The sequence below is a fragment of the Bufo gargarizans genome, chromosome 1 (genome assembly GCF_014858855.1).
Source record: "Bufo gargarizans isolate SCDJY-AF-19 chromosome 1, ASM1485885v1, whole genome shotgun sequence".
Lineage (NCBI taxonomy): Eukaryota > Metazoa > Chordata > Amphibia > Anura > Bufonidae > Bufo > Bufo gargarizans.
In genome coordinates this window covers 743,237,653-743,250,700 of record NC_058080.1, presented here as the reverse complement: position 1 = coordinate 743,250,700, position 13,048 = coordinate 743,237,653, and the positions used below count along the sequence as shown (strand labels likewise).

At 47.2% G+C, this 13,048-nt stretch overlaps 1 protein-coding gene across 1 annotated transcript; it reads right to left on the bottom strand.

Moving 5' to 3' along the window:
* Positions 1-634: 634 nt before the first annotated feature.
* Positions 635-4,729, bottom strand: LOC122924991 (gastrula zinc finger protein XlCGF7.1-like). The gene is made up of 2 exons (XM_044276538.1): positions 4,669-4,729; positions 635-1,554 (listed from the first exon to the last, which is right to left on the bottom strand). Exons 1-2 carry the CDS (start codon positions 4,727-4,729, stop codon positions 737-739), a joined length of 879 nt encoding a protein of 292 aa, XP_044132473.1. The 3' UTR covers positions 635-736.
* Positions 4,730-13,048: the final 8,319 nt, after the last annotated feature.

The following is a 13,048-nucleotide window of genomic DNA, read 5'->3' as shown; positions in this document are numbered from 1 at the left end:
TAGCCTCTTTTTCCTATTTGTAGTGGAGATGAGTGGTACCCGGTGGGGTCTTCTGCTGTTGTAGCCCACCTTTCTTTCCCATTCTGAAATTCAGTTTGGAGTTCAGGAGATTGTCTTGACCAGGACCACAACCCTACATGCATTGAAGCAACTGCCAAGTTGGTTGACTAGATAATCGCATAATGAGAAATAAAACAGGTGTTCCTAATAATTCTTTAGGTGAGTGTATATACCTGATGAGCGGCAGAGGGGTCAGGGAGGCACTTTCAAGGCTCATAGAATAGGTGGCTTATTAATGGAGGCAGAGGGGCCCTATTCAGAGCCAAGAGACAGAAAAAAACATTAAGGCAGGTGGAGGCAGAAGACAGACAGCCAGGCCTTCCGATCCCGTCAGGAGTGGAGTGGAGGAGACGGAGAAAGCCAGGAGAAGCCTGCAACCTCCCTTTTCCAGGGAGCGCCGACTCAGAAGGGGAGCAACTCCGTTAACCACAGGCAGCACGGCGGCACCTCCAACATCCAGAGCGGCTCCGCTACATGCGGACGCCGACGTTCAGCATAGCAAAGTAGGAGGAAAGGGGGTGGGGGCGTGACGTAGCCCCTCCCTCCATCATCACGTCACCTATCAATTCTCTGATGATTTTAAAAATCTTTATTTCCAAGTAAAACATTTTTCACATACAGAACATCAAAACGGATTATCCTCCGTTGCTTTAGCAATAAAACATTTCCCATAATCTTACCATAAATACGGCTTCTCCCTTGTATGTAGTTTCTGATGTGCAACAAGATTTGATTTATTATTAAAACATTTCCCACAATCTGAACAGTAGTATGGCTTCTCCCCTGTGTGCACTCTCTGATGTGCAACAAGATTTGATTTATCATTAAAACATTTCCCACATTCTGAACATGAATACGGTTTCTCTCCAGTGTGACTTCTCTCATGTCTAACAAGATCTGATTTTTGCGTAAAACATTTCCCACATAGTGAACATGAATGCAGCCTCTCTCCTGTATGAAATCTCCGGTGTTTAACAAGATGTGATCTCTGTGTAAAACATTTCCCACATTCTGGACATGAATATGGCTTTTCTCCTGTGTGAATTCTCTCATGTGTAACGAGATGTGATTTCCATGCAAAACATTTCCCACATTCTGAACATGAATATGGTTTCTCTCCTGTGTGACATCTCTCGTGTACAATAAGATGTGCTTTTTCTCGAAAGCTGTTTCCACATTCTGAACAGGAGTATGGCTTCTTTATTGTGTGAATTGATTTGTGTATAGAAAGAACTGAGCCTTTTGTGGACTCTTTACCACAGTGAAATCTTTCACCCCCTTTCTGACCTGTACTTGTGGTAACAATCTGTGATTGGTCAGGAGAAGGTTTCTCGTGATCAGAGGGATTATATGATAGATCTGTACTGTGAGGTCCTGGATGTACAATAAGGGTAATGAGGTTTTCTCCTGAGGAGCGCTGCATGATATCTTCATCTTCTACTTTATGATGTAGTGATAACATGAAGTTTCCTTCAGAATTCTTACTGAGATTTCCTGTTAAGATAAAAATTGGAATTTGTGTGATTTTTTTACAAACCATAAAGTACAGAAACGTATAACATTCCTATTAAGCTGGAAGTGGATACCGCAGAAAGGAGAGGAATAAGACACCTTATTTTGGATCCAGTAATGTCTGGCTGAAAAACAGCATCAAAAATTGCATGTGGGATTTCAGCCTTAGGCTAATATCACATGGGCAAAATCTACAACTGATTTAGCAGTAAAAAATGGGGAATTTCTATTGTATAATCCCACATTCAAAATGACAGCAACAGCTTTCCATTCACACCTTGTACATGTGATAGATATGTTACTTCTTTGAAGCAGATTTCATGTTGGATCTCTATAGAAGTCAATGGAGAACAAAAAACCTCACTCAAAACGCTTGAAACAATTTTCTACAGATTTTTCTGCTGTGGATTTTTTCATGTGAACAAGGTCTAATAAAGTTTTATACAACACTTTTACAAATTGAATGAATGACTTTGGTATGCCTATCTGCGTATTTAAAACATTTAAAAATAGGAATCTGAAGTGGGCTGTGCTAACGAGGTACCAGCCAGTACCAAAGCCCACTTCGGATATGCAGATAGGAATACTGTAGTCATTCACCTAAGTCTAACGGGTCTTCGGCAAGATGAAATCTCGCTCCACGGGGCCAATACATTGTTTCTGGGCAGCTGAGCGCTGTTCACACAGTACAACCTGCTGCCTCTTGACTGAGGTGTCTGGAACAACAACATTTCCCCTGAGGTACGAGCACTCTGATCCTTCATTGGGTGATCTGTGGCACCTGCACATGGGCCGAATATCTGGAACGAGTGTTTGTATGTTTATATATATGTTATAATTGTCGTGAGTAACAAGTTGTGTAAATCTGCCCTTAGACACAAACCATACCGCTAATTCAGGGCCTTACAGGGACAGCGTTACGCTGCCACATACAGTCACCTATCTCTCCCGCCTCCTCATACTCATTCAGCTAAACAAGCCTTTGTATACTACAGGCAGCGCGGGGAAATGTGCCTCCCACCGATGCTCCTGTGAGCTCCGCGGCCTTCTCCCTGCTCACCAAGCACAGCGCCGTACATTGTATAGTGGTCGTGCTTGGTATCGCGCTCAGCCCCATTCACTTCTATGAGCTGCTCTTAGGCCACGTGACCGATTAACATGACTTCTCCGGCCTAGGGTAAGCAGACAGAAGGCTGTGGCACTCATAGAAGCTTCCTGTCCTCTCAAACAGCTGATTGGCCGGGGTCCCAGGAGTCGGCCCCCCACCGATCAGATACTGATCACCTATCCAGAGGATCTGTTATCAGTTACAAGTGTCATAAAAACACCTTTATTAAGTGTACAAACCTGACCTGACAGTGAATGGTTCCTGTGTCACAGTCCCCGTATTTTGTAATGGACTCCAATTGTGCATTAGTTTTTTTATTTGCTGTTTTTTGTTTTGCCTCCCTCACCATTACATCGTAGAGTGCAATTGTGTTTTTAGCTGCAAACATTTTTGGGGGAAAAAAAAAAAATTCATTTATCACAAACTGGTACCAGTCTTTCCACCCAATTTCGTGAGTCACAGATTCCATGTATTGTAGTGGACTCTGTCCACCGATACCGAGTGACTTCACAATGAAATGTCCGGTAAATGACGAAGAGACTGGCAATGGGCAGAGTAATAGAAAACCAAACACTCGCTCTACTTAACCCGCAAGTGAGAATGTGAGTGTAGTCCAAGCAGCAGCACAGCCGGCACCAGACGTTCGCCCAGTAGTAGCAGGCCATGGTTCTCCCTCTCCTCCAGTAGGCAACAGACAGTGGCGTACGTAGAGAAGTAAGGGCCCCATAGCAAGGATCAAACCAGGTCCCCCACAAAGGACAGAAGGGTTTCTGCCCAATACCTTTTCAATGACCCTTGGCCCATTTTTCCACTGCCTCATTTACTAAAAGCTGTTCCTTTGGAGGGTAGAGTCCTGATCAAGTTTTTACCTCCAATGGAAGTAGAGATAATCCCAACTAAGTCTGGGCCCCCTCTTGCTCTGGGCTCCATAGCAGTCGCATGGTCTGCCGCTATGGTAGTTACACCCCTGGCAACAGACTATTATTGTGGAGGAAGCAGAGATTGTGGACTGGATGGTTCACTCATCATCTCAGTCACAGCAGGATGTTGTTGATGTTACCTCTGATCAAGCCAGGATTCAGCGCATTTCTCCTGCTCCTCCTTGTGGCCTCACAATTACATTATATCTATAATCACCCCCCCCCCCCCCCCCCTCTCCTTGTGGGGCACCAGAGACACAACCTTGGGTGTTATGGAAGATCTTCAAGAAAGTCTTCCTGTTGATGAGTTGTGTGAGAACAGTCAGCATTTAGACTGCCTAGAGGAGGTTCAGGTGGATGCAGAGGATCTGATGACCGAGATGCATAGGTGTGTTGGTGGTGGTGACAAGGGCACTGATAGCTCTGGTGGTAGTGGCACTTGGAACAAGTACAGAGGTGGGAATCATGAGTGCGTGCAAGGAGCCGATGACATCACAGTATGAAAAACGTGGCGATGATAATAATTGTGTGTCAGACAGGACCTGGGGCAGGGTTATGATGAGGTGTGATGACATAGGAGGAGGGTGGGGCAGCAATAATGAACGGAGTCAGTGTACAGCCAAAACATACAGAAATAAACGCTAGAGGCCAATCTGCTAATATTCAGCGCGGGAGCAGGTGATGCCGCTGCTGTTGGTGAAGGCTCAAAAGCTGTCAGACCTAGTGCAAGCATGTATGGTGGTGGCTCTGTGTGGGTACCTCCCTTGTAGGAATTTTTCTCAACAGTTTCTGCCAAAAAACATTGCAGTGTTCAAGCTCTGTAGGTAAAAAATAAATAGCTGTGGCCATTAAACCACAAATAAAGGAACCACGGCTCTGCGTCAGCCAGAATGAGAGAATAATCTGATCAGAGATCACCGTCAGCTTGAATAAGGGGAACTCTTCATCATGGGATGGGGACATCTCCAATCAAAAAGCAGCGCAGCAGCCGGAGATCAGATTCTCCTCCTGCCCTGAAGGCACCAAGGACAGAATCTGAGGTCACTTCCTCCATTCATGATTCCTTACCTGTGGTGACATCTCCTGGAACGTCCTCCTCCACCTCACTCTTACACGGGGGATCGCCCATCATCCGCTCTTCTTCATCCTCCACTTTAATATCAGTCAGATCTTCCCCCTGATTTGTCATCTGTAACAATTCAGGACAATACAGCAGACAGGTGGGAAATCTAACAGATCCACAGAAGAGACCCCCACAATCTATGACCCCTCTATGACTGCAGGACCCCCCTATATAGATGTGTATAGGGCTCAGCTCCATCTACCTGAGGGTTCTCTGGGACCTTCTCCTCTGGACAGTCCTGAGAATACAGAGGACGAGGACATCTCTCTGGTGGATTTCTCCTCCTGGATCCATCTGTGGAGACACAAGCACACAGTGACTGAACACATGGCCTCCATTACATGTCACTGCGCACACGTGTATACACTGCACATGACGGCTCTTACCCTGTGATATAAGAGGCTGGTGCTCCTCCATTACATGTCACTGCACACACGTGTATACACTGCACATGACGGCTCTTACCCCGTGATATAAGATGCTGGTGCTCCTCCATTACATGTTACTGCACACACGTGTATACACTGCACATGACGGCTCTTACCCCGTGATATAAGAGGCTGGTGCTCCTCCATTACATGTCACTGCACACACGTGTATACACTGCCCATGACGGGTCTTACCTTGTGATATAAGAGGCTGGTGCTCCTCCATTACATGTCACTGCACACACGTGTATACACTGCACATGACGGCTCTTACCATGTGATATAAGAGGCTGGAGCTCCTCCATTACATGTCACTGCACACACGTGTACACACTGCACATGACGACTCTTACCTTGTGATATAAGAGGCTGGTGCTCCTCCATTACATGTCACTGCACACACGTGTACACACTGCACATGACGGCTCTTACCTTGTGATATAAGAGGCTGGTGCTCCTCCATTACATGTCACTGCACACACGTGTATACACTGCACATGACGGCTCTTACCTTGTGATATAAGAGGCTGGTGCTCCTCCATTACATGTCACTGCACACACGTGTATACACTGCACATGACGGCTCTTACCTTGTGATATAAGAGGCTGGTGCTCCTCCATTACATGTCACTGCACACACGTGTATACACTGCACATGACGGCTCTTACCCTGTGATATAAGAGGCTGGTGCTCCTCCATTACATGTCACTGCACACACGTGTATACACTGCACATGACGGCTCTTACCCTGTGATATAAGAGGCTGGTGCTCCTCCATTACATGTCACTGCACACACGTGTATACACTGCACATGACGGCTCTTACCTTGTGATATAAGAGGCTGGTGCTCCTCCATTACATGTCACTGCACACACGTGTATACACTGCACATGACGGCTCTTACCTTGTGATATAAGAGGCTGGTGCTCCTCCATTACATGTCACTGCACACACGTGTATACACTGCACATGACGGCTCTTACCTTGTGATATAAGAGGCTGGTGCTCCTCCATTACATGTCACTGCACACACGTGTATACACTGCACATGGATGGCTCTTACCTTGTGATATAAGAGGCTGGTGCTCCTCCATTACATATCACTGCACACACGTGTCTACACTGCACATGACGGCTCTTACCTTGTGATATAAGAGGCTGGTGATCCTCCATTACATGTCACTGCACACACGTGTATACACTGCACATGACGGCTCTTACCTTGTGATATAAGAGGCTGGTGCTCCTCCATTACATGTCACTGCACACACGTGTATACACTGCACATGACGGCTCTTACCTTGTGATATAAGAGGCTGGTGCTCCTCCATTACATGTCACTGCACACACGTGTACACACTGCACATGACGGCTCTTACCCTGTGATATAAGAGGCTGGTGCTCCTCCATTACATGTCACTGCACACACGTGTATACACTGCACATGACGGCTCTTACCTTGTGATATAAGAGGCTGGTGCTCCTCCATCATGGCCTCCTTGTACAGGTCCTTGTGTCCTTCTATATACTCCCACTCCTCCATGGAGAAATAGACAGTGACATCCTGACACCTTATAGGAACCTGACAACACAATGACACCGTCATCACCCAGACCCCTCCAGTGCTGTTACTGGAGAATTTCCCAGCATTCCCAGCAGTGTCACCTCTCCAGTCAGCAGCTCCATCATCTTGTGGGTGAGCTCTAGGATCTTCTGCTCATGTATCAGGGGGTGAGGGGGAGGCTCTGTGATGGGGTGAGGGGTCCTGCTCCGCCCTCCTGACTCCTGGAGATGGATGATGGGAGTCACACAGTCCCCCGATGTCTTCTTCACTATTGTGTACTCCTGTGGATGGAGAGAGACACTTAGGGAATAAACCCTTCAGGGGCCATGTGCTCTCCTCCGGCCCTCTCCTCCTGGTACAACGTGCCTACTTACCTCCTCATGGCTCCTACAACATGACTATTGGTCACTGGTCACATGACACATCACTCACTATATTGGGGGCTGATCTTCAGGTTCTCCGTCACTTGGAAGGTCTGGAGGCCGTTCTCCAGGACCCTGGACTCTTCCTATCACTTCCTATGATGGATTCTCCTCCCCGATGTCTGACTTGTTACAGAATACAATAAAGAGGAGAGAAATCTAGAAAAGTTTACCTCTCCGCTCAGCAGGGAGATGATCTCCAAGGTGAGGTCTAATATTCTTCTGCTGATCTCCTTCCTGTCCATCCTTGGTGGTCATTCAGGAGAAGAGGAGAGAACTGGAGGAGCTGGAGGCTTCTAGTACTGCAGGCGCCTTTATGAGAAGAGGAGAGGAAATCATCCAGGGGACAAGACCAGATGTCACCTCCAGAACCGCACTTCCTGAGCCTGGAGGGGCCCCGCTTCTCAGAGCCCCCACCACATGGAGTCCAGGGGCCCCAACATGGAGATCTCTGGTGGCTCCACAGGAGATAAATGTCTGATAGATGCAGGTCCCACCTCTGGGCTGTGCTCAGCTGTGTCCAGAACTCCTAGAGAAGAGGCTGGAGAGAGCTGAGCTCAGGCCGGGCCCCGCTCCATTCATTCTCCTCCTGGAGGCAGGGGCCCCTCACCAGGACAGTCAGGGGCCAGTGAATGATGACAACCCCCACTATCCCCACTACTCCCCCAAGCTGAGGAGCGGAGAAGGATTCCTTGTGTGTAATGGAGGAGAATCTCCAGAGGTGACATGTCTGAGCTCTCCACCACACTGTCTCCTCACAACTCATCTTACCTGCAGGCTGGAGGAATGGCTGATACCAGAGAGAACAAAGGCCCTGACTACCGACCAGGACCTGCACAGTATTAGCACTGCCAGAGCTGAAGGACCTGGGGTGACATCACTGTCATGTGATCAGTGCAGGGGGCGGGGCTCAGCAGTGAGGAGGATAAAAGGTGGTGAAGGACCTGGGGTGATGTCACTGTCATGTGATCAGTGAAGGGGGCGGGGCTCAGCAGTGGAGAAGAGGTGGTGAAGGACCTGGGATGACCTTACCGTCATGTGATCAGTGCAGGGGGCGGGGCTAAGCAGTCGAAAGGAGAATAGGTGGTGAAGGACCTGGGGTGATGTCACTGTCATGTGATCAGTACAGGGGGCAGGAAAAAAGGAGGGGGGGATATAGCTGTGATGACATCACTGTCATGTGGTCAGAGGAGAAGGGCAGTGACTGTTTCCCTGGTGAAGCAGGTGTCAATGACATGAGGAGGAGAAATCAATGAGGTGATGGATTCTGTCAGCTGCTGAAGTAATAGGTAGTCCTCATTCCTGATGTGCTGTAATAACAACCTGACCATGCTGGGGATTGTAGTTCTCTCCTCATATCCTATAATAACATGCTTTCTGTCTTTCTGGGATAATAACCCAGACTCTAATAATGTAAACGTATTATGATATGTAGATCTTCCTACAGAGTGACCTTTCCTCCCAGTGATTATAAAGCCATAGCTGTTAAGTTATACAATAGCCCTTAAAATAAGGACGGTTCACCCCTCCCTGTTCCCATCTGAGCATCACCCACTTTCTTCCCCACAGCAGATCATTAAAAATTCTCTCAATTAACTTAAAAAATGTATCCAAATCCACAATGGGGAATTCCTAAGACTATAGAGGAGTTGGGGTCATATCACCCTCGTTAACAGGGATATTCTTTCCGCTCTAGATAAAGTCGAAGCCTTTCACTGCCGTCACTTTTGACCTCATCTTACTTATCAATGGAATCAGATTTAGGGGATATGATCCTGCCCAAATATTCAAATGAATCAGAAATCCTAAGCAAACTCAAGGGCCTCTCAATAGAATATTCAGGACTACCCACAGGCAGAGGCGTTGTCTTTGACCAGTTAATATCAAAACCCGAAGCTGCACCAAAGGCGTTAACTATTTGAATAAGTTTGTGAAGTGAGGTATTAGTATGATTTCTAAAACACAACGCCATCCACGTATAGAGAGACGGGGTCTTCTGCTCCTAGTATCCCAAACCCCTCAATCCCGGAGTCCTGCCTAACTCTAGCAGCGAGGGGCTCAATATAAATATCGTATAACAATGGGAGAGTGGACAACAAAGAGAAGCTCTCCGTCAGGCTCCCACTAATATCCAATCTTGCAGCAGGGGACTGATACAAAAGCTTAACCAAATTTTTAAATCTAGTACCAAATCCCATCCTTCCCAAAACCTTCCAAAGGAATCCCCACTCCACCCTGTCAAACGCCTTAGAGGCGTCTATATAATAATAATCTGCATTTCTATAGCGCCAACATATTCCGCAGCGCCTTACAGTTCAGGGGTTCCTGTACAAACAGTCGTAAATAACAGAGCAACAGACAGGTCGATTATTACAACAGGAGGAATGAGGGCCCTGCTCGCGAGAGCTTACAATCTATGAGGGGATCGGGTGACACAAGAGCTTACAATCTATGAGGGGATCGGGAGACACAAGAGCTTACAATCTATGAGGAGATGGGGGAGACACAAGAGCTTACAATCTATGAGGGGATCGGGTGACACAAGAGCTTACAATCTATGAGGGGATCGGGGTGACACAAGAGCTTACAATCTATGAGGGGATCGGGTGACACAAGAGCTTACAATCTATGAGGGGATCGGGTGACACAAGAGCTTACAATCTATGAGGGGATAGGGGAGACCCAAAAGGTAGAAGTGCTTGTTATGTACGATAGTCCAGCCATCTTGGGAGAATAGGGGAGCAGATATAGAGCCACATGGGCCGGTCAGCGGCCAATATATGAAGTGCTTCTGGGTGCAGTGGAGGCTCAGCTTCATTGAATGATAGATGGGCCATGGGAGGTTAGATCAAGGGAGGTGATCGGCCGCCCTGAAAAGATGTGTTTTTAGCGAACACTTAAAACTGTGCATGTTGTGATTAAGCCTGATTTATTGGGGTAGAGCATTCCAGAGAACCGGTGCAGCTCGGGAGAATTCTTGGAGCCGGGAAAGAGAGGTTTGGATTTTTGTGGAAGTCAGTCGTAAGTCATTGGCTGAACAGAGAGCACGGGTAGGGTGGTAGACAGAGATGAGGGAAGAGATGTAGTGTGGTGCAGCACTGTGGAGGGCACGGGTAGGGTGGTAGAAAGAGATGAGGGAAGAGATTTAGGGTGGTGCATCACTGTGGAGGGCACGGGTAGGGTGGTAGACAGAGTTGAGGGAACAGATGTAGGAGGTGCAGCACTGTGGAGAGCACAGGTAGGATGGTAGACAGAGATGAGGGAACAGATGTAGGAGGTGCAGCACTGTGGAGGGCACAGGTAGGATGGTAGACAGAGATGAGGGAACAGATGTAGGAGGTGCAGCACTGTGGAGGGCACGGGTAGGATGGTAGACAGAGATGAGGGAAGAGAAGATGTAGGGTGGTGCAGCACTGTGGAGGGCACAGGTTGGATGGTAGACAGAGATGAGGGAACAGATGTAGGAGGTGCAGCACTGTGGAGAGTACGGGTAGGATGGTAGACAGAGATGAGGGAACAGATGTAGGAGGTGCAGCACTGTGGAGGGCACAGGTAGGGTGGTAGACAGAGATGAGGAGGAGATGTAGGGGGTGCAGCACTGTGGAGAGCACAGGTAGGATGGTAGACAGAGATGAGGGAAGAGATGTAGGGGGTGCAGCACTGTGGAGAGCATGGGTAGGATGGTAGACAGAGATGAGGGAAGAGATGTAGGGTGGTGCAGCACTGTGGAGGGCTTTGTGGGTGAGGACGAGCAGTTTGAATTGGATTCTATAGTGTATCGGTAGCCAGTGCAATGACTGACACAGGGCGGAGGCATCAGAGTAGCGGTTGGACAGGTAGGTGACCTTGGCTGCTGCATTAAGAATAGATTGGAGAGGGGAGAGTCTGGTGAGGGGGAGGCCAATTAATAGTGAGTTGCAGTAATCAAGGCGGGAGTGGATCAGGGCAACAATGAGAGTTTTTGTTGTTTCCATAGTGAGAAAGGGGCGGATACTAGAGATGTTTTTGAGGTGCAGGCAACATGAGCGGGAGAGAGATTGAATAAAGGGGGTGAAAGAAAGATCAGTGTCAAAATTCTCCCCGAGACAGCGGGCATGCTGCCTAGGAGTGATGACGGTGTTGCACACAGAGAGGCAGATATCAGGTTTAGGTAGGTTAGTAGATGGAGAGAACACAAGTTCAGTTTTTAAAAGATTAAGTTTCAGATAGAGAGAGGACATAATGTTAGAGACGGCAGAGAGACAGTCGCTGGTGTTCTGTAATGCAGCAGGTGTGATGTCAGGGGATGAAGTGTATAGTTGTGTGTCATCAGCATAGAGATGGTACTGGAAACCAAATCTGCTGATGGTCTGTCCAATTGGTGCTGTGTACAGGGAGAAGAGGAGAGGGCCTAGGACTGAACCCTGAGGAACTGCAACAGCGAGGGGGAGAGGTAAGGAAGTGGAGCCAGCGAATTATACACTGAAAGAGCAACCAGAGAGATAGGAAGAACACCAGGAGAGGGTGGTGTCCTTTAGGCCGATGGATTGGAGCATGGCGAGTAGGAGATGGTGGTCTACAGTGTCAAAAGCTGCAGAGAGGTCAAGGAGAATGAGCAGAGAGTAGTCACCGTTGCATTTTGCTGTCAGGAAGTAATTTGTCACTTTGGTGAGTGCAGTTTCTGTCGAATGCAGGGGGCGGAAACCAGATTGTAATGGATCGAGGAGAGAGTGATCAGAGAGATAGCGGGTAAGGCGAGAGTAGACCAGACGCTCCAGGAGTTTAGAGATGAAGGGAAGATTAGAGACTGGTCTGTAGTTAGTTGTGCAGGATGGGTCTAAATACAGAATGGAACAAGAGGCTGTATATTAGCAAAAAAGACTATGCAAATTATAGTGAAGAATTTCCCGAACATTGCCTTCAGTTCAGCCTCTAGCTCCTCTAAAGAGAGATCCAAATCTAAAAATTCTCTCTGAGTATCGGTAAGAACTGAAAGAGAAATAGAATCAAAATATGAATTCATCTCTTCATCTGATATAGCCTTATATGAATTATATAATTCAGAAAAATGCTTCAAAAAGGTTCCATTTATACGCTCTTGTTCTTCAATAATTATACCCTCAGATGACCGAATACTGACTCTTTTTTTTGTTCTTGATTAGCGATCACCCTCGCCAGAAGTTTCCCTGGTCTCCCCGCTTCAGAGTCTCTGCTGGGCCTTTTCCTAGAGAAAGTCAAGCAGACGCCTGGCTTGCATTCTGCATAGTTTCCCTATTTCCTGGCGTTTTATTCCTAGATAACTCATTCATGGCTACTAACGCTGCTTCTTTTAGCTCCCCCTCCTTCTTACCGGATCCCTTTTTTTAATTTGAAATACTGCTAACAAAAATTCTCCTCATAAAGGCATTAAATGCCTCCCATACCCGTTGGACTCTAACTGTGTTATCATTACTATCCCAAAAGCACCATCTCCTGTTTCATCAATTCATGAGTATCCTTATCCATTATAGAAATCCAGTGGGGGTTCAGTCTACATTGAGGTCTTACTTTATAATCATTGCTTCCCCCCATGGTTAATTAAAGAGATTGGGGTACATGGTCCGATAACGACCTGGCCTTGTAGTTCATCGATTTAATAAATCTGAGATGGTTTTTATTTATCAAGGCCAGATCTCTCCTAGGCAGGGAATTTCCAGATTTACTTATACAGGAGTAAGCTCTTTTCCCTTTTCCAACCCATCCCCATACATCCACATAACCTTCTTCCAGAAAGAAACGTGCCAAGGGGGACCGTTGGGCTGGAGTGTAAGTATCTTCCCCCCCCCAAAGAGATCCTATCTATTTCTGGATTCATAACACAGTTAAAGTCCCCAATAACTAGCGAGGGACATTCAGGCCTCGGATCCACAAAGGTTAATAAACAATTAAGT